Source organism: Otolemur garnettii, unplaced genomic scaffold (assembly GCF_000181295.1).
Source record: "Otolemur garnettii isolate 467f Iridium unplaced genomic scaffold, OtoGar3 scaffold00130, whole genome shotgun sequence".
NCBI lineage: Eukaryota > Metazoa > Chordata > Mammalia > Primates > Galagidae > Otolemur > Otolemur garnettii.
The window spans coordinates 2,264,364-2,286,182 of NW_003852525.1; the positions used below are offsets into that span (position 1 = coordinate 2,264,364).

Consider the following 21,819-nt stretch of genomic DNA (forward strand, 5'->3'; position numbering starts at 1 on the left):
GGGGGGAGAGAGAGGGGAAGAGAGAGAGAGAAGGAGAGAGAGAGAGAGGAAGAGAGGGAGAGAAAGGGAGAGAGAGAGGGAGAGAGGGGGGAGAGAGAAAGAGGGAGGGAGAGAGAGAGAGAAGGAGAGAGAGAGGGGGAGAGGAGGGAGAGAGAGAGAAGGAGAGAGAGGAAGAGAGAAAGGGAGAGAAAGGGAGAGAAAGGGAGGGGGGGAAGAGAGAGAGAGAAGGAGAGAGAAAAGGATGGGGGGAGAGAGGGAGAGGGAGAGGGGCGGAGAAGGAGCATCCTAAGGAGTAGCCAGGGTGAAAACAGACACAAAACCACCAGAACATACTTTGAGTCAATAGTTTTTTTTACATAGAGTTTGAGAAATGGAAGGGAAAGGAAGTTCAGAGAAAAGGATTGGCAAAGAGGATTACCAGGGCTCAGAGAGGAGGAGAGGAGGGAATTAGAGATGTCATCTGGAAGATAAGAGTTTCACTTAAGTCACAGACGTGAATGAGCTGAACCTCTGAGACAGGCAGATCCTGACTTATCCAGGTGAGCCCTGTCTAATCACAAGGGTCTTCATAAAAGGAGGCTGAGGGTCACTGTTACAGGGCAAAGGTGAGGACAGAAGCAGAGGTCGGGGCAACGTGCTGTGAAGATGGAGGACGGGGCCGGGAGTCAGGGAAACACAGGTGGCTTCTGTGCAACAGAAGGGTCAGGGTGCCCACTGTCCTCTAAAGCCCCCCAAAGGAGCACTGCCCTGCCAACACCCTGATTTGGGATTTCTGAGTGTCTAACTCTAATAGAATAAACTTGCAAGGTTTTACACTAACTACCACCTCAGGGCAATTTGTTACTGTAGAAGCAGGAAACTCATGGAAAAGCTGAGCAATTATTAACAGCAATGAAACATTGTAAGTAAGACGCAGTTCAGGAGGAGAGTTACGGAGTAACTTACAGTGGTCACCCTCTGATCAAGTGCAAATTGTCTTTGGTTCTAACCTTACCAGTGATAATTCCTACCTCCTGACAACAATTCTTCCAAGGGCTGCTAACTTCAGCATTTACTTTCGGCGCCAGGCTAGAGAGAAGTTAAACATCTTGCAAAAGATAGCTGGTCAGCCTTGTTAATTCTTTTTTTGACAAGAAAATATTTCTATCTGTCACCTTTCCCATAACCAAAAGAACAAAATCACAACAGGTAAAGGGACTTGTGTTAAAATCCTCACTGGGCAAGGGAACTGGAACAAGCTACTTAATTTATATTCTTACGTTCCTTGTTAGTAAATCTAATTCCTATCATTTAACTAAACCAATGCCATGAGAATATTGACAGTGATATTGTGCACCAAGTGTTCAGTAAAGTGCTGGCACACGGAACTCACTTAGCAATGACATCTACGGTTAGGAAAATGCCATTAATTTTCCTGAGCAATTTCTCTTCCCTTGTCGATTATGACAAAGAGGAAGGAAATTAAGTTGAGGAGTCATAGTCTATTTTTATTAAACACCCAGAATATTCCTTCTCAATCAGTTGTTTCCAGAACCATCATCTTCTAAGTCATTCCAGCTTTCACTCCAATCAGAGAATGAGTTGCTGAATGTCTAACGATTAATTTGCATCAAATAGTTACCTAGCAACCATCACTGATACAAAATTAGATTTGAGTGTCTGTAAAAGTCTACAATCTGCTAAAATGATCTAAAGACAGATTAATATTGGCCAATCTCAGAATTTTAACTCTTAAGAGCACATCCAGATAGATTATCCTAATAGCTTAAATCAGGAGTATTTAATACTTTCTGGAGCTTGGTATTCAGAATGTGCCAGGCATCAGGGTATAGAATTCCTTGAGGGAAAATAATTCATATATAATATGCTTTTGTTTGGTTTTGGATATTATCCAAAGGTTTTGAAAAAGTTTTAGGCAATTGAAAATTTTACAGCATTGACAGGAATGATAATCTCCTATTATTTGAGAAAACCCCAAATATGTAAGCAAGAACATTAACACATTAACATATAAGAGACTGGGCAATCCCACTCACAAACTCATCCTAGCAAAAGTGCAACGTGCCTCACTGCTGACGATCATGGTGGGTGCCTTTGAAGTGCTGCCCTTGCAAAGCTATACACCGATGCCAGTGCCTTGTCACCTTTCCAAGTAATTTGGGAAATCTTTTTTCAGAGCTGTTGTCATAGTACTCTTGATCTCCTGAATGTAATAAAATTATTTTGCTTTCAATATTTCCTTTATTCTCAGGTAAGGAAAAAAAGTGGAGGCCTCATTGGAGGCCAGATGAGGGAGGGTTTTCCAATACAGTTACTTGTTTACTGGCTAAAAACTTCCTCACAGACTGTGCTGTGTGAGTTGGTGCATTGCTGTGATGCAAGAGCCATGAGTTGCTGGCAGATACTTCAGATCGTTTTCATTTAACTTTTTTCACATAGTCTTTTCAGCACTTCCAAATTGTAAACTTAGTTAACTGTCCAGTTGATACAAATTTATCATGAATAATCCATATCAAAAATGATTAGCAACATTGTTTTGACTCTTGGTTTGGACTGACGAGCAATTTTTGGTTACAGAGAATTGGCTGACTTCCACTGTGCACTTTGATGCTGTAGGTCAAGGTTTCATCCCCAGTGATAGCATGGCTCAAAATATCATTCTGCCCCAAAAGGCCACTCAGCAAACTTCAACTCCCTTCACTTTTGTTCATTGGGAAGCTCCTTTGGGATCATATTTGCACACACTTTTTCACACCAAGAGTTTCAGTTAAGATTTTCCAACTATTTCTCTGTGGATGTGTACTCGGTCTGCTGTGCGTCTCACGTCCACTGACGATTCTGAGACACATGATTCAGTGAATTTTTGCAGTAATTTAGTCAGTTCTATTGTTACTGGTTTCCTGACCTCTCTTCATTTGTGCTGCTTTCTCTACCCTTAAGAAAACGCAAATCCATTTGTACACTGCTGTTTTCTTCACGGCATTACCCCATAAACTTGGATCAACGTGTCCCTGATTTCACTTTCACTCTTGCCAAGTTTAACAAGAAATTTAATGTTTGCTCATTGCTCTAATTCAAGCTCCAACTTTCTCCTGACAACACACACAAAAAGCACACTAATGAACACCGCTCAGCAAGACATCAGCAGATGTCAACACAAACACAGCTGGGAAACGTTGATACGCCAGGGTCCTGAACTCTTCCTGAGAGGTCAGTGCAGTGCTGCCAATGTGAGTGCCGGGGCAAGCTTGTCAACTCAGTGGTCAGACCGCGTACGTCTTCCATTACTAACCACTAATTTTAATGAGACAGCACGTTAAATTTAAATACACAAAAGAATGAAATTCAGCCATTCGTGATGATACAGATGAACTTGAGGGAAATTAGGTTAAATGATAGAAGCCAGGCACAGATGAATAAATAGCAAGTAATCTCACGCACATTTAAAATCTAGAAAAGTTGATCTCTTAGAAGGCGAGAACAGCATGGTGATTATCAGAGCTGGGGAGTGTAGGGGGAAGGGAGGGATGGAGAAAGGGGTGTCAAGGACGGCAGAGTTATTATAGTTAGAGAGGAGAAATAAATTCTGGTGCTCTGTGGGATGGTAGGGTGAGGATTCTGGACGTTCTCACCATCAATAAATAATAAATATATTTTATTAATTCTATTATAATTTCATTTATCAAATAAATAGCTACGCTAATTACTCTCATTTTATCATTACATATTGTATACATGTATCCAAACATCACACGGTAGCACATAAATGTGAACATTGTGTATCAATTAAAAATAAAACTTTTAAATAGCTTTCTAAACCAATTGATTGAATTTTTCTAGTTTTTACTTTAATTTTTTTTTTTTTTTGAGACAGAGCCTCAAGCTATCCCCCTGGGTAGAGTGCTGTGGCATCACAGCTCACAGCAACCTCCAACTCCTGGGCTCAAGCGAGTCTCCTGCCTCAGCCTCCCAAGTAGCTGGGACCACAGGTGCCCGCCACAATGCCTGGCTAATTTTTGGTTGCAGCCGTCATTGTTGTTTGGCGGGCCTGGGCTGGATTCGAACCCACCACCTTGGGTGTACATGGCTGGTGCCTTAGCCACTTGAGCCACAGGCGCCGAGCCTACTTTTTACTTTAATAAGATTAATGATTGAAAAGGAAGAAAATGAACAGTGCTAATTCCTAGCATTTGAATCAATGTTATATTTATTTAGACAATTTACTCCATAGATCTTCCACAACATAATGTCTGAGATACCTTCAGGAACAAATACTTTCAGAAAAAAACTGTATCTTCACACGTTTTTGTAACTTCTCTTCACGATGTGCCGTCTATTTTAAAAACGAAATAATTTAATCCCTTATGTTTATGCTGTTCCATTTTAGTGCCTTGTAAAAATTTCTTCTTCTAAGTGCAAATGTTCTATAATTTTACTATTTCGAATAAAGCAGAATGAGCACAGTTAAACTAAACCCCTCAAATTTTTATTTATGTCTATTATAAAATTTTACTTCTTAAACCAAAAATTTTCCTAACTCTGGCAATCCAGTTAATTGTTTAACACTCTCAGTTCATCTTGCTTCCTTAATAATTGTATTTACGTGTGCATTTATATATTATTAATCTACACTAGGTTTCTATAAGTCCTGTCTAGCAGTGGTACCTCCTGATGTTGGCTCTACTTGGTGTCTCCTCACCTTCACGTTACTGCAGTGTAATGTAATATTTTGTACACCATGTACTTTAAAGGGAATTTCAGTTTATTCAATTTTGTTCTGCAAACATATTCGGATTCTCAGTAAACCCCAGGAACTTAAAGACATTGCTCTTCCCTGCAATAGTGCTCACTGCTGGGTCGCAGCTCTCTCCAGGGTGTGTCTGCTTTACCTTAACTGGACTTCAGCCACGCTGACCTCCAGCAGGTGTGACACAGGCTGCGCTGCCCCCATCCCACTCACGGCCCTCAGAGCTGTCCTTCCGTCTCCACCCAAGTGCTTCCCCAGGTCTCGTTCTCCTGTCAGGTCTCAAATATCCCCTCTTCAGAGAAGCCTTCCCCAGCCCTGTCACTGTTCTTAGAATCCTATTTTCTTTTTTTATCACATTATTGTGTGTATTGGTTCACGAGTTTGTGAACCAAGGAGACCATCATCTCCATAGTTAGCATAGTGACTGGCCCATGGAAGGCACCAATAAACTTTGACAGAATTACGGTTGATAGATGCCTCACACCTGTAATCCCAGCACTCTGGGAGGCCGAGTCGGGTGGATCCCTTGAGCTCAGGAGTTCAACACCAGCCTGTGCAAGAGCCAGACCGAGCTCTACTAAACATAGAAAAAACTAGCGGAGTGTTATAGTGGGCACCTGTAAATCCCAGCTACTTGGGCAGTGGGGGCAAGAGGATCCATTGAGCCCAAAATATTGGGGTTGCTGTGAGCTATGATGCCACAGCACTCTACCCAGAGCAATAGAGTGAGATGCTGTCTCAAAAAAAGATAAATAAAATAGAAATAAATTTAAGAATTATTTTAGTGCAAGAACTTATTACTACCTTTTGAAATATTAATATATATCTCAACAATTTAGAGTGTTTTTATATCTATTGGAACCAAATTCTAGCTGCAAACTCTATCAGGCTATATCTCAAAGGCGTAAAGCTTACCTTACAGTATAACACAGTGAGTGTGGGAGACACAGCAGGTAGGAAATCATAGAACCCGTCCCAAGGGGCAGCAGCAACCCTGATCCTGCCTCCTGTGGCCCAAAGGAATGCAGCCCATTGATGGTCCAGACCTCATGCTTCACTCTGGTTTAGAGACCCCTGTGTGGATAAACCTGGCCACTACCACCGACCCGACCTGCCATCTCCACTCTGAAGTCTACATCGGAATCTGCTCCTTCATCACACACAGCCTCTTTCCAGCCCATCCCCCTTCCTCAGAAACAACACTCTGCTCCCGGCTGTGCCCCGTCCTCTGCTAGACTCTGGATCGTTACAGGAATTAGACCAGACGCAGGATTCTGGGAACGGATCCGTTCAGTCCCAGAGTCCTCAGGAGGCTGTTCCCTACTTCCTGCTTTCTATTAATAGATCCCTGGATCTTATTCTTTTCAGAGGCCTGGTTTTTCACCTGTTTTCTTTTGATTCTGGAACTAGCATTTTATATTTGCCCAGTTAAAAAATCCTTTTTCTTTCAACTTAAGTCAGTCAAAGTGGGTTTCTGCAGATTACTAAGAAGTCATTTCTTATTGATAGGTTAACTAATTACACTCGTAGGTGGGTCGCTGCCTTCTTTGTGTTACACACCGGGCTGGATTGTGGATTCCGTCACAACTGTAGCAGAGGGGGCCGTGGTCTCTGCCTTCCTGTCAATGTTCCTGTACTGTCCCTTCTCACATTTCTATTTTCTGCAAATACCAAACTGCTTTGGCTTTACATTCAACATACAACGTTTTACCCGACATACATTATATTGTCCCCTCTGCTAAAAATGACTGCCCTGCCCTCTTATTAAACTCTTTACGATTTAGGTCTAAGAGTCTTCTCTAGAAAAGCTTCTCTGAGGAAACGACAGGTACCCCAGGCAATTATCAGCCACTCTGGATCCGTACACCTTCTCCACACCCTGCTAATATGAAATGCTGAATTGTACTGCTGAACTAACAATATCGCAACTTTGGGGGTCCTGAGCCTCACGGTACTCAACTCCTCCAGGACGGAATCTTCATCTTAGGTTTCACCGCGGTTAAACAGAGTTCCTGGTATGCAGTAGGCACTCAGTAGACGTTGACTGATGAAGGGAAGGTAAGAGAGAAATCTCACAAGCAGGTGGTATCAGCCAGTCGAGAGCAATTTCCCTGCACAGGTGCAGCAGCTGGACCAGAGTAGGAGACCAGTTATGATTAGCACCTCCAGGAAAGACCATTCTATCCATGCTTCCTACTGTCTAAACTCATCCTAGCCATTTTATGAATATCTAATATACTGTATTTGGCATATAAGCAACATATAAATTAATTATTTATTAGCCGTTGATTCATTTGCAAAAACTCCAAGGATTACCTGTTAGGTTCAAGATACTGTGAAGGAGAAATTATTTAAGAGAGAAAGAGAGAAGCGGTGGGGAGGGAGAGAAAGAATGGGGCCAGAGGAAGCAAGGAAGGACTTTGTTGCCCTTTTTATAAATACTATACTTTTTTCGTTTTTGAGACTGAGTCTCCCTTTGTCAGCCTTGGTAGAGTGCAGTGGTGTCATAGCTCACAGCAACCTCAAACTCCTGGGCTTAAATGATGCTCTTGTGTTGGCCTCCCAAGTACCTCAGACTACAGGCACCTGCCACAACGCCTGGCTGTGTTTGGAGAAGGGGTCTTGCTCTGGCTCAGCCGTGAGCCTACAGGCCCGGCCCACGAATACCATTCTTAAAAACAAGAGAGAGTTTGTATAACTAACATTCACAAGGGAATGGTATTGACCTAAGGGCAGATATATGTGATATCACACAAAGCTGTCCAGAAGAATAATATTTAAAACACTGGTTGACTGTAGCGTTCTTGAGATCCAAAATCACAACCACCAAGCAATCCAGATAAACTAAAATTCTTCTAAGACATATCTTTATAATAATATTTCCTTTGAATGTTACAGTATTATTTGCCAGTAGACTGCCTAACTATCTTATTCTAGCAATGACCATGACACTTTCAGGAAAGCCATCTGACTACACTCCTTGCCCCTTCTACCCTTCCTCACTTTATAGACTGACGGCGTCTTGAACATCAGAAAGTGGGGATGGCACTGAGGCCTCGGGAATTAAATACATCTCGACGTTTCTGTCATTTTTCCAAAATTAGGAATATTAGTTAATTTCAGCAAAATGATTTGTTAAATGTACATTTATTCACATAATAGAACTGAGGAAAGTACCTATTAAATCATGCATTCATTTGGACTTGATTTGCAAAAATGTACATAATTATTTTTAATTAACTATGTAAAAATTTTGCTTTAACTGCTGAAAGTGTAAAGCATTTTTCTTATAGTAAAAAAGGCAAAACTAACAGATAACACAAATACAAATATCAAGTTTTCAGTAGTATACATTTTTCATGTCTTTTCGTAAGGACAGTCACACACATAAACTTTCAGATGGCTGATGTGGATAGAGAGAACGTCTTAAGCGCTATAACAAGACAGCTTCAATCAGATGGTTATTTCTTGTAGCTTTTCAGATTGTGTACTTGCCCCTCAATTTCCTAGCAAACTCCACCATGAGAGAAGGTTCCTAAAATAAGCAAGATGTGCTTGGTATTAAAACAGAGAAATAAAGACCCGAAGAGAAAAGCTGGCCTGAGAGAGAGGATGGGCAGCTTTTGAGTGTAACGTGCGTAAAATTGTGTGTCTCAGAAGAAAGACAATTCACCAGCAGGACGCATAGTAAAGATTCTGTGCTTGAAAGTGCCCTCAGCAGGCGCTTCATTGTGGGACGGATTCTCCCCGGCAGAAGGCATCCCTGTCCTCTGAGTGGGGGCAGCTCTCCCTGAAGAAGCCACGGTTTTAATCCCCAATCGGGTCAGAAGGAGAGAAGAGAGAGAAGCAGGAAGATGAAAACCAAAGTGTGACCTTGGTAAATGTGGAGGTTTAACCTCCTGAATATGTGGGTCATCTCCTGGGGAGGATACGGCTGCTGGGGAGGAATTCAGACCTCAGACGGTAACACAAGGGCTGTGAAAGTCACCCCTGGAATGAACTCAGCTGTGACAGGAGCAGAGAGAAGGATTGATGCATCTGTCCCCAATTTTGTTAGGGAAGGCATGTCCGTGAGCTCATGCAAGAAAAACAGCGCAGGGATGAAAAGTCACGACTTAGAAAAGATTAAACATGACTCGGGTGATTCTGAAGAACGAGGGCAAGAGGCCCAAGGAAGACAGCTACACTCAACAGTTTACAGTCACAGCTTCTTATTCTCCTTCCTATCAGCAACGTTAAAGCCACATCCTGGGCGGTGCCTGTGGCTCAAAGGAGTAGGGTGCCAGCCCCATATACGGGAGGTGGGGGGTTCAAAGTCAGCCCTGGCCCAAAACTGCAAAAATATTAATAAAAAAAACCCCACATCATTTGGCTGATTCAGGCTACGTTTCTCCTATTATTGTCATTATTCAATGAAATACCTACTTACTAATTCCCAAAATTCTGTTGACAGTTATTGTAAACTCCTGAAGTTCTCTTCTGTAACAAATAAACTTTATTAAATATTTGTCTCTGTCACCTCTAACAGGCACCATTATTATGTCTTCTAACATAACTTTTTTTTATTTTTTTATTTTTTTATTTTTTTTTGTTTTTTTGAGACAGAGCCTCAAGCTGTCCCCCTGGGTAGAGTGCCGTGGCATTACAGCTCACAGCAACCTCCAACTCCTGGGCTCAAGCGAGTCTCCTGCCTCCGCCTCCCAAGTAGCTGGGACCACAGGCGCCCGCCACAACGCCCGGCTATTTTTTTTTGGTTGCAGCCATCATTGTTGTTTGGCGGGTCCAGGCTGGGGATTCGAACCTGCCACCTTAGGTGTACGTGGCTGGCGCCTTAGCCGGTTTAGCTATAGGCGCCGAGCCCATAACTTTTTTTTACGTAATTTTTATTTTTCTATATTTTCCCACGAAAAAGCCTTATCTTGAAAATCAATATTGCCAGGGAACCTGCATAGGCAAAGAGTATGTTTAAAGAAAGAAAATGTCAAAAATAATATTTCTTCCACCTGATCCACACGAAGAAATAACATACTCACAAATTCTAAATTCATTGCTTCTAAATTAAAGTTTATGGTCTTACATCCAAAATGATAATGGATTGCACAGAATTGCAGGACAAATAGAACCGGACATGATTTGTTAATTCAGTTGTGTAATGAGAACATTTTCAAGGATTACTATTAAATTCTAATCTGAAGTGTGTCTACAATTAGTGCAATAAGGGTCTTTTACCATGGACCATGAAGGTTGGATTAAGGACACAAGTATTGTATTAGCTTTCTCTAGTACAGGTAATTAGAAATAACTTCTTAATGAATAAGAAATAGTCTCTTCTAAATTGTAGATAGTATTTTTATGGCACAAACTGGTTATCCATAAAGCCTCATGAAGTGTTTGGGAAAAAAAAAAAAAAGGAAGACCAATTTCTTAAAAATAAATAAAGAAAAAGGGCCTAGAACCTTGAAGCACTCACTTACACCACTCACATTACTAGACTAACATTGGGCAAGATAAATAACTCATGAAAATATAAATGGTAAAAATTAAGGGAACAAATAGAATTGGACCCTCAACAACTAATAGAGGTGACTTGGCATTGGCTCCGCCGTTGCCAGCTCGGCTACATTTGATATCGGACATTTACTTAACCTGAGCACCAATTTCCTCTTCCATAAAGTGGTCAGGAAAGATCTTGTGAAGGTTAATAAAATAATGTATGTAAATATTTTGTCCATGTAGTGACCAGTCTGTAGTAAGCGTCCATTAACGATAGTTATTGTTGGATGCGAACCTCTTTGGCCCTGCAAGAATCATGTATTTTAGGCCTAAGGGAAAAAATAGCTTAGTTTTGACATAAATGAGGATTTAGTAATAGATGAAGAAAGATCTACCCAATGTGATTCAGAAAATTTTAATAGTTTAAAGGACTCAGCTTTTTTTTTTTTTTTTTGTTGTTTTTGGCCGGGGCTGGGTTTGAACCCACCACCTCTGGTATATGGAGCTGGCGTCCTACTCCTTGAGCCACAGGCACCTCCCAGACTCAGCTTTTTGTTATGTAATTACACAACATTCTAAACCCATGTTCCCTGACCTCTGCTTGTCTTGAATATAGTTACAAATGGGAACATCTCAATTTATATAATCATTTTTCCTTTCTTTTCCTTTTTTTTTTTTTTTTTTTTTAAGAAACAGGGTCTCAGTCTGTTGCCCAGGCTGCCAGGCAGGAATGTAGTGTAGTGATCACAGCTCACTGTAGCCTTGAATTCCTGGGCTCAAGTGGTCTTAACTTCTCAGCACCCAGAGAAATCAAGAGTAGAGGCGTGCACCACCAGCTAATTAAAAAAAAAGCGTTCTCAATATGCTTGCTACCCAGGCTGGTTTTGAAGTCCTGGCCTCTAGTGATCCTCCTGCCTCAGCCTCTCAAAGTACTAGGATTAGATGTGTAAGCTACTGTAACCAGCCTCTAATTCTTATTTAATGAAATTATCAGATAGCTATTTTAATATAATGCAGACATATTTCTGAGGCTATCAGTATATTTTCAGAACCGTCAGAAACCTTTAAATATCAGATATTAAGGAACTGAACTGTCCATCTCTGAAAATATGAGAGAAAGGAAATTTATTATCAATCACAACCCTTTTATACGACATTGCACAGGCAAGTTCGTATTTATATTAAAGTAATTTAAATAGATGATATTTTAGAATGTGTCTGGCAAAGGATTTTGGAGTAGCTATCCTCCAAGAAGTTCTAAAGAAATACAGGAAATTGAAGAGACAGCTGTGAAATTCTTCAATTTTTAAAAGTTACGATAAAATCTACAATCTGACATTTCACTTCAGAATTCATACTTTAAATATAAAAATAAAAAAATACGAATGTAAGTTTTCTGAAACTGTCTTCAAAGATAAAGTATACCTCATTGTATGTTTTAATAAAATGCTTTCGTAGAACAGAATTCTCCAAATTTCACGAAGATCTTATTATGCGACCCAGGTGTATGTCCCACTTGCAAGATAATCTACATATTTTACTTTCTTAAAATATCACTGGTGAACAATAAATAGTAGGGCCTTTCTACTTAAATAAGAAAGTCTGTAGAGATAAAGAAATAAAAGACACACACCTAAATGAGATTTCAATACAACATCTACTCCAAGGGTTTTTCATAACAACAAAGATTAGTTTATAAAACTTCACTAGATAAGTTTTCCATCAATCATGCTATAAATAAAGTGAAATAGAAAATTTCTCCTGATTGCTTTCATTATTATTTTTAATTTTCAATGCCTTTCTCGCAGGCCAAGTCTCTCTTGATTATTGAAGAGTGCACCCTCTCAGCTCATGACTAATGCTCTGCTACTTCAAACAAGCGGGAACCAGGCAAGGCTAAAATCATCTCTTGACACAGAAAACCCGCTCATCCCCAGATACTTTGCTTCTTAGGAAACATCAAGAGGCATTGGGACCTGGGATTTGTTTGTGGTCCCAGGAGTTTTCTAGCTCTGGGATTAGCTGAAAATCTAAAATGAGAGTGCAGGATTTCCTGAGTGATGTTCACTAGGAAATCTCATGAATAATTAACAAGTCAGATGAAAAGAAAAATATATATTTTTTAAAGATGGTGACTCTTCCTCTGGGTAGAAAACTCAGAAACCATTCCATTTTAGATTGCTTGATTCTTCATCATTCCTGAAGAAAAATATATATATCACTGGCATATCCTACATCTGATAAAAAAAATTGGAAAGACACATTTCTCGAAGCTATAAAAGATGCCCTCTGAAAAGCAGTTCACGTAAACCTTGTACTGCCTCTCCACTCTGCTCCCTCACGATGAATATATTTCTAATTCTCAAAATGTTGACAGCACACAAAGCTTAGGTATAATTTTTCTAACAAATTCAAAATGTATTAATTTCTCCACCAAAGTACCCACACCCTCGCTCTTCCTGTTGGCGTGGCCCTGGGGAACTGCAGGATTACGATCACTCTCCATCAACCTTGCTAAAAATAGTTCCTATTCTCACATTAAGAGAATAATTATAGACTATGTATTGATGCCCAGAAATATACAGACCAAAGCGAATGTTACAGGTTCATGTAGGCAACACTGAATTCATCTATTGGAGGGGAGGATCTATGATCCCCTCAAATCAAAATGAGCCTTTTTTTTTCCCATTTAATTTTTGTTATTAGCACTTGCATGCAAAACAAAGGTTAATTTAGTTCCTTTTTTACAAGGAAAGTAAAGAAATGTACGTACTGTAAGGGACGCACTCATACTGCACTTCCAGGTACTTGTAGGTTCCGGGACACGGGTCTGGAAAAACATCGGGACCAGCCACCACCGCACACTGGGTCCTGTTATTACATCTGAAGTCAAGAAAGGAAGAGGACCAGTAAGTTGGCACAAAGTTAAATCACGTTCGATGTGAACACTGGCTTTATTTCAGTTCCTGTTACGCAGATTTAAATAAAGGTTGAGTGGATGTAGGCTTTCCACGTATTAAGGAAATACCTATAGTATACGTAAAAAAACCTAAAACTATACATAAAACCATTCGGTTTATTCATATTAATTAATTTAATACTTAATTCAATATTTAAAAAACTATACATAAAACCAACCCATTTGGTTTGTTCATATTAATTAATTTAATACTTAGCTGAATGCAGCATGATTTTGAGTTAGAACTGATGTGGTGCTGAAGTAGCACCAACTGGTTCATAGAACATTGCCAAGGTCAAGACAAGTGAAAAAGACTATTTGGTAGGAAAGACACTCTCCTATTATAAAAAAAAATTTAAGAAATTATAACCACTCACTTTTATTAAATAGTTATGAAATAAATGTACTGATTATGAATGACATTCATTTTAAAGGCAGAGTAATGTGACACCAAAAAGCTTTAGCCAAGCCATAAAAATCAGTACATAGTATTAAATATTTTAAAGTTAAAATGCATATTTCAATTTATTTGATATCAATAAAATATTGCTAACCAAATAAGGAAAACCATCTTAAGAATTAATTGTACTTGTGTGCGTGTGTTTAACCACATGATAACAATAACCCCAGACATTATTGATCGCAAATACGATATCCTATAATTTAAAGTAAAAACTTTAAATTTCAAAAAAAAATAATAACCAAATACCACTACTAAAAGATAAATACAAACTTGGACATTTTTGTGGCAACTGGAATAAACAGAGCTGGACCAGTTTATTCATGGGGGGAAAAATACAGGTAATGTAATTAAAACTAATTCTGAAAAAAAGACACCCAAGTTCACAGCGCCCTCATTACTGTGACTTTTACCCAGAAACTTTCTAGATGTAACCATTTGTCCGTAAGTAGTTTGTTTTGTTTTTTTTCTATAGGAAGCCAGGGGTTTACACACCTGTTTTTAGCACTAAGGTTTTAGGAGGAGATACTCTAATTATCCCCTGTGTTTTCATGTTCTTGTTTATTCACTTTAGAATATAACAATGCCTCAGGGCTAGATTTTCCTGTTACTTTCTTAAAGAGCTGTTTCATTTTCTGATGTGAGTTCAGAATACTGGATAGGACGCTGGGAGAATAAGGAACACGCAAACCTGATTTTGCAAGAAATGCATTGTGTTGACCTGAGGCTATTACTTGTCAGGCTTAATGAGGATATTATTTATTCCTTACATTGAATTTGATTCATTAGTGAATGTCTTCAGCTGAAAAAATATATTCCCTGTTATCAGTGAGAGATTTATAAAAAGCAATACTCTATACTTATCCGGCAATCTAGTTCAACAGTTATCCTGGGGGTCAACGGGTGGTAAAGTTTTCCCATGTAGAAACAATGTCTGAGGCAGATGATCAGACACCTGTCTCGGCATGTTATATAAATGGGACCGTCTTCACACACATACTGCTAATACATGGCTTGATACGTTAACGACCTTATTTGGTTAAAATTATTACAAAGTAAGGTTATATTCTCTATGACAAAGAAAACTATATGGAGAATCTGTCCAAGTTACATGATACATTTTTAGCAATAAAGCAATATGGTTTTCACATCACATCCTGAAAAACCAAACTCAAACTCTACCTTGCATTTTAATAAAAAGGGCAGCAATATGAACTCATTAAGAAAATTATTCCTTCATTTGTTAAAGAAAAGTCACCAACGGTCAGGAAAGCATTCAAAGTAGAATGATGAAAAAAACAAAAGCACACATGATAAATTTATTAAAATTTAAATATTCTGTAATGCAACATTCTGATAATCCAGTTATCACATTTTATATATGTACACACACGTACACACTCACATATACACACAGATGTTCACACTCACATAACACACACTATACACTCACATATACACACAGATGTACACATTCACATACACACGTGTAACACACTCACATATACACACACATACACACTCACATATACACACAGATGTTCACACTCACACATACACACAGATGTACACACTCACATACACACACACGTACACACTCACATATACACACATACACACTCACATATACACACAGATGTTCACACTCACATATATACACACACACTCACATATACACACACGTACACACTCACATATACACACAGATGTACACACTCACATATACACACATGTTCACACTCACATATACACACAGATGTTCACACTCACATATACACACACAGATGTTCACACTCACATATACACACACATACACACTCACATATACACACAGATGTTCATCTTTCTCCCTTGGTCCACTTTATTCCCTATTACCAACCTTTCCCATTACTACAACTCTAATAACAAAATTCCTTTAGAAGTTGTGTCTGTTCTTATAATTTTTAGATAAAAAAGGCAATCATAACTCTTTTTATTTAAATAATCATTGTATGATATAAAGAAAACAGTCTATTCCTCATTCCTGTGTAGGGTATAAGGTCAAAATTTACAATTATGGAAGTATCTGTTACCCAGAAAGTTGCCTTGAGCCACATACACCTGAGCTGGCGGGTTCGAATTCAGCCCGGGGCCTGCCAAACAACTGCAACCAAAAACTAGCCGGGTGTTGTGGAAGGCGCCTGTAGCCCCAGCTACTTGGGAGGCTGAGGCAAGAGAATCGCTTAAGCCCGAGAGTTTGAGGTTGCTGTGACCTGTGACTCCACGGCACTCTACCGCGGGGGACATACTAAGACTCTGTCTCAAAATAAATAAATAAATACATAAATAAAATAAAATTTAAAAATAAAAATATGTCACATGATACTGCCAGATAAGATACGCATCTTCCCAATCACTGGATTAGAAACTGGAGACAGCACAGTTTACAGCTGACTTGTTCACTCCAACATGGCTCCTAGCAACGTAGGACCAAAAATAATTAAGCGTGACAATGAAATCGTCATCTCTGGGTAAACAGTTTCCTCATTTTGCAGAAAGCAAAAATGATATTGCTGGGTTTATGTGCTTACCAACTATTCAGAAAACGTATTATTAAGGGCAAAATAAGCAGCCTCTTATTTTCTTGCTCAATTCAATAAAACGCTGTTGCATTTACTAATATTTTCCAGAACAAATTAGCAGCCCATTATCTCATGTTTGATTACAACATACTAATGGGTGATGCGTAGAAAAATGAGTCAACAGTGGCAAACTGATGGTTTAAATACAACAATATTTATAAATATAACTATATTTTTAAAAAATACAGATAAAACAGACACATAAGGGCCGTGGTGGTTGATTCCACCATAACTAGTTATTAGATTATTAGATATTACTTATTAGAGTATTAGTGAATAACTAATAATCCAGCATGGTAGTAGTAGAAAAGTATGATTAAAACAAGTGAAATCTGCTTGTATTCATATACTGGGAGAGTAATTCACAGGGGTCCTCCATGAACAAGACTTCCAATCCCATATTCTTTGAACACTCTAAATTCAGTGACTACAAAGACACTATTCCTGGAAATGTTAAGGAAATTTTCCAATGGCACTTCAGCCATGGATTAAACTTCTCTGAAACGCACTGGTATTTTTAAAGACAGAATACAATGATATTTTAAAAAGCTGCCTTATGAGTGTCATTTTGTTAGCAAAATTACGAATTTACATTAGCACTCATTAAACCACTTTTAAGCCAAAGCATATGTGATAAAGAAACACACATCCTAGTCTATGCAAGACGTTCACACCATCCAACATATAACGTATGTTGATTCGCATAAGAATAAGGCATATTTTTTCTCTAACAGAAAATTATTTTAAATATATCTTGTAATGAAAAAGAAAGCCACTGTCATATCACATTAATGCTTAAAGTCTCAGGATGGTTTAGGTAAACAGGGTAACTGAGGTTTTTTCATCTCAGGATGAAATACAGCAAAAGAAGAAAACATAAATTAACACACAGATATTAACAGCATTTTGGTCAATGTCAAGAGAATGACTCCCTTTCTCCTCCTTACGAGAGTAACTTCCCCATTATCACGGGCTCTCACCCTGACACCCGGTGAAGTGGCATTCATTTGGACTTAGAAGACAAGGACAGATAAAACAATTTTTCTACCGGTTTAAAAAAAAAAAAAAAGGATGTGCAGGTCATAAAGGAACCATCTGGATTTCAAATGATAAGAGAATTAAAGGGGTGAAGAATAAAAAAGTTGATTATTTTTATGAAAAAGAAAAAAGTCACCCATTTTTAAGACTGCAGCTACACACCCAGGATTCATAAAGCAGTGCGTTGATGTCGTCCTCTTACAAATTTAAGTGGCGATGTAAGAAGAGTCACGGGAGTGATCAGTACTTCCATTTCAGAGAAGATTGGTTGCAAATGATGAATCCAAAGTATCGCAGGATCTTCCAGAGACCCTGTCCATGTACGTAAACAGAATCCTATGATTTACAAAATGATTCTCTTGCCCTGATTCTTTCTTTCTCTATATAATTCTTTAACGATGCCATGCCTTTACATTTTTTTTAGTTTTTAATTATTATGGCTACAGGATGGTTATACACATTTACAGGGGACGACGGATGTTTTGATATCGGCATACAATGTGGAAAGATTAAATCGGGGTAACTAGGGAATTTCACAAACTTTCCTGGACATTAGGGAAGTGTAATTTGACACAACCGAGTTAAAAAACACGACCAAAGTGAGGGGAACATATAAGAAATGGGATATCGTATTAGTTTTCTTGTTGCTTTTATATGAAATTGCCATAAACGTACAAGCTTTGAAAGAATGCACATTCATTCTCTTACAGTTTGGAGGTCAGACGTCCAAACTGAATTTTTCTGACATCAGTATGTTGGCAGGCTTGTTCCACAGGGAGGTTCTAGGGAGAATCTGTCCCTTTTTTATAGATTCTAGAGGTTGTGCCCTCATTTCTTGACTTGTGCCCCTATCACACAGTACCTTGTTTTCCCCACTCGTGAGGTCACATCATGTGTTTCCTCCTGTGACCTTCTTGGGACTCTCTGAAAATGAACTTGGAATTACATCGAGGGTCCACCAAGATAATACAAAATAATTTGCCCATCTGAATAGCCTTAACTTTGTCACATAGGAGAAATCCCTTCAGCCATATAAGGTAACGTTCACAGGTTATGGAGATCAGGGCGCTGATATCATGGGGGTGCATTCATCAGCCCACCTCAAGGACTAATGCAACAGGCAAGTTGAGAACATGGTCTCCAGGCTGGTCACCTTTAGGTCTGAGGTAGGAAGAGGCTTCTCACTGCAGGAGAGCACAGCTAAACGTCCACTGTCCTCATTAACAGAGACTCACTTTTATTAAAAGAACGTGTAAGCTTCCATTTATATATCTTCCTAAAAGATAATGAGATAAGCTGTTTTGCTTTAATCACAATGGAATTCTCAGCACACAGAGCGTATTGCTGTAGAGATGGAGAACACAGCTAGATTATGACGAATAAAGATAAACTTTTAAAGCATTTCACAGAAATAGGAATGTATTTTCAATCTGGACTTAGATAGATACCTGTAAAAAATGTGAAATGCCAAACACTGAGAAATTATTAACACAATCACATTGATGCATATTAATTTAAATTTATGGGCAGGGCAAAGTGGTTCAACCCTATAATCCCAGCACTTTGGGAGGTTGAGGCAGGAGAACCACCGAGGCCCCAGGAGTTCACAGTAAGCCTGGACAGCATAGCAAGATCCCATTTCTACAAAAACATCTTAAAATTAGCCAGGCCTGGTGACATGAGCCTGTTACTTGGGAGGCTGAGGCAGGAGGATTGCTTGAGCCTAGGAGTCTGGAGTTGCAGTGAACTATGATGATGACTCCAACAGGAGGAATACAGTGAGACCCTGTGTCAAAAAACCACAAAAACATAAATTTATGTTTAAGTGTTATTATACCTTTCTAGAAACACATGAAAAATGACTATTTCATGCTGATGGACTGGAATAAATAATTTTGTTTTGACAACCTACAATTTAAACACGAACCCTCTACTGTATTACAAAGATATTATTCATCTATGTTCTAAAATTTGTTAGTGCCAATTTAGAAAGGAAAAACTTCAGATTTTCTTATTATAATGTGTACTTACACATTTTCAAATCTCAAAGGCTTATTCCTGGGAATTTCTGAAACTGACTTAATCATATTCTGAAAATGCAAAAATATGTCTGAAAATGTGGTAACCTGGCTAGAGAAGTCCAATTTCCTAATATTCTACACACATCTGAGCAATGCTTGATAGAATAAATTACCGTAATCATCCGTCGACATCCACATACCAAAACTAAGATGATTGGCTATGTCAGACACCTGAGTATAATTCATAGAACTATGCCTCCAAAATAACTGGGAATGTGCTTTTAAAATTAACGTTTCACACACCTTGTTGGGAAAGCATTTCATTTTGTAAACTCCTAAACGTACGTATAATTATATTAACATATATTTTTATAAGCAGGTATTTTTCTTACGTGAGAACAACATGCACTTCCATGGGCTACTTGTGGCATCATACGTGTGTTTATTTTACAGGATTCACTTATGTTTTTTTTCATTCCTTTTCATTTTTAAGTCAGAGACAGAAAATTCATTATACCTCACGAGTCTTGCAAGGCACTCTGAGCTACAAAAGTGTCCCATCTGCAGGCCTGGGCCGAGACGAGGAATGTCATACTGAATCATTTAGGGAGAAACTTTTTTTTCTTGTCTACGTGGAAAATTTCCAAATCCCATGACTTATATATGAGAAAAAGTAAAAAGAAACAGACACAAACCACGAGAAAGAGAACGGAGGAGAGAACCTGAGTAACATTGTACATTGGGATCAGTTAATACGAAAGCCTTTAGGAGGAAAATCATCAAATGAGGCAGGGAAAAATGCCTCTGGCTCCCGCACATTTGCTTTAAATAAAGTGCTAAACAAAAGCGAATGAAGACCCGGGGGCTGAACACATGTGGGCTTGTGTACTTGGCCTTCACTGAGATTAAAAAGGAAAGATTTCCAGAGGAGGGCACACAGCAGAGAATAAAGCTGGGTTTCCAACCCTGTCCTCTACACAGATGTTTGAAGACTGCAGTAGGAAGTTGCTTCTATCACAGAAGAGCAAACTTAGGAGCTGTCATGCTTTAAAAGAATGTCTTAACACAATAACTAAGAAAATGCCATGAAGGCTGTGTTAACCAGTTCCATGAAAATATTTCAAATTGTATATAAAACCAGCACATGGTACCCTATGACTGCATTAATGTACACAGTGATGATTGAATAAAAAAAAATTAAAGTGTAACATAACAGACACAGGACAGCAAAAGAAACCATGAGCCAGGTCACCGGCGCCTGTGACCGCAGACCAGCACCGTGGGCCCCTCTCCTTCCGGGCTCATCTCTCCTTCAGCCCTGGGCCAGTGCGGCTAACTCCGGCTTATCAAGTCCGGTTGTGACTTTGGAGAGAGTCCCGTCTCCATCCCGTACCCTCCCTGCTTCTGCCTTCACAGTGTCGCTGGGAAACAGGGCGTGAGGAATGTCACACCGTTCCTATCAGAGTGCTTCAGGCTGCAAACCACAGCACACACAAATAAAAGTGGCCTCAAGATAAAATGATGTCACCTCACATGGTAAGAACTGAAAGGTCGGTGGGGTGCAGGTTTGTTAATTCAGAGATTTAACCAGGCATCATGCCCAGGGTTTGGAGTCTAGGAAATTCTCTTGCATTTTGTCTTATGGTCTTCAGGTTGTTTCTGCAGTTCCAGGCGTTACTTTGGAGATACTAATACAGTTTCACGAAACCGTAAAGCCCGATCCTGCCTTCCATTTGAAGAGTAAGGCGCTTCTACCCATGCACCCCTCGCTGCCTACCCCTTAAAGAGCACTGGACAAAGGGGGTCCATGCCAAGGTCACAGGCCCACGTCCAGGCCTCTAATAATCACACCAAAAGACCTGGCCACTTACAGAAGAGTGAATAATTCAGAGTTTTGCTAGCAAGGAAGACGGGAGTGGAGGTCAGAGGACGGCTGACCAGCAACAACTGTCCCTGACATAACATCTCCTCAAATTCCCTCCTTGGAAGCACAAGTGCCAAAAACAAAGCTAAACAAAGCAAGACTAGAACATATAAAAAGTAGTTTTCAGACCTAAAGAGCAGCTGTGTTACTTTGGTCGTATGTGGGATGAAGCATTTTAATGTATATTCTGATGCAATCCACTGAACTGAATCCCTACACTATGACGCTAGCCCGCTGTTCAAATAAATCTTCCGTGATCAATCTGAAAAATCCATATAGAAATTTAACACGAAAAGACTTAGAAAACAGCAGCATAGCCACATGCAAGCATAACTATGGGCAGCAGCAGGAATCGTCACTGAGGTGTAGGACAGTTTTGATTTTTCTGTTTCTTAACTTTTTCTCCTTTCGGTAAAACAAAGTGAACAGTTACGTGTATGACGTCGTATTTGGTCCAAACCATATTTAAGATTTAAAGAAGATGATAGTCCTTCAAGGGTATCTGAATTAACTTCTTCCTATTCTGATCATCTTTAATGCTTTCGAAAATTTTATA

General features: G+C 39.2%; 1 protein-coding gene across 1 annotated transcript in view; it reads right to left on the reverse strand.

Annotated features, from left to right (window-relative positions):
- ADGRL3 (adhesion G protein-coupled receptor L3) overlaps positions 1–21,819 on the reverse strand; it is a 372,824-nt gene that overhangs the window by 291,675 nt on the left and 59,330 nt on the right. Inside the window, exon 2 of the mRNA XM_023518203.1 lies at positions 13,014–13,123. Within this exon, the coding sequence (XP_023373971.1) occupies positions 13,014–13,123 (110 nt within the window). The remainder of the gene's footprint in view (positions 1–13,013; positions 13,124–21,819) is intronic.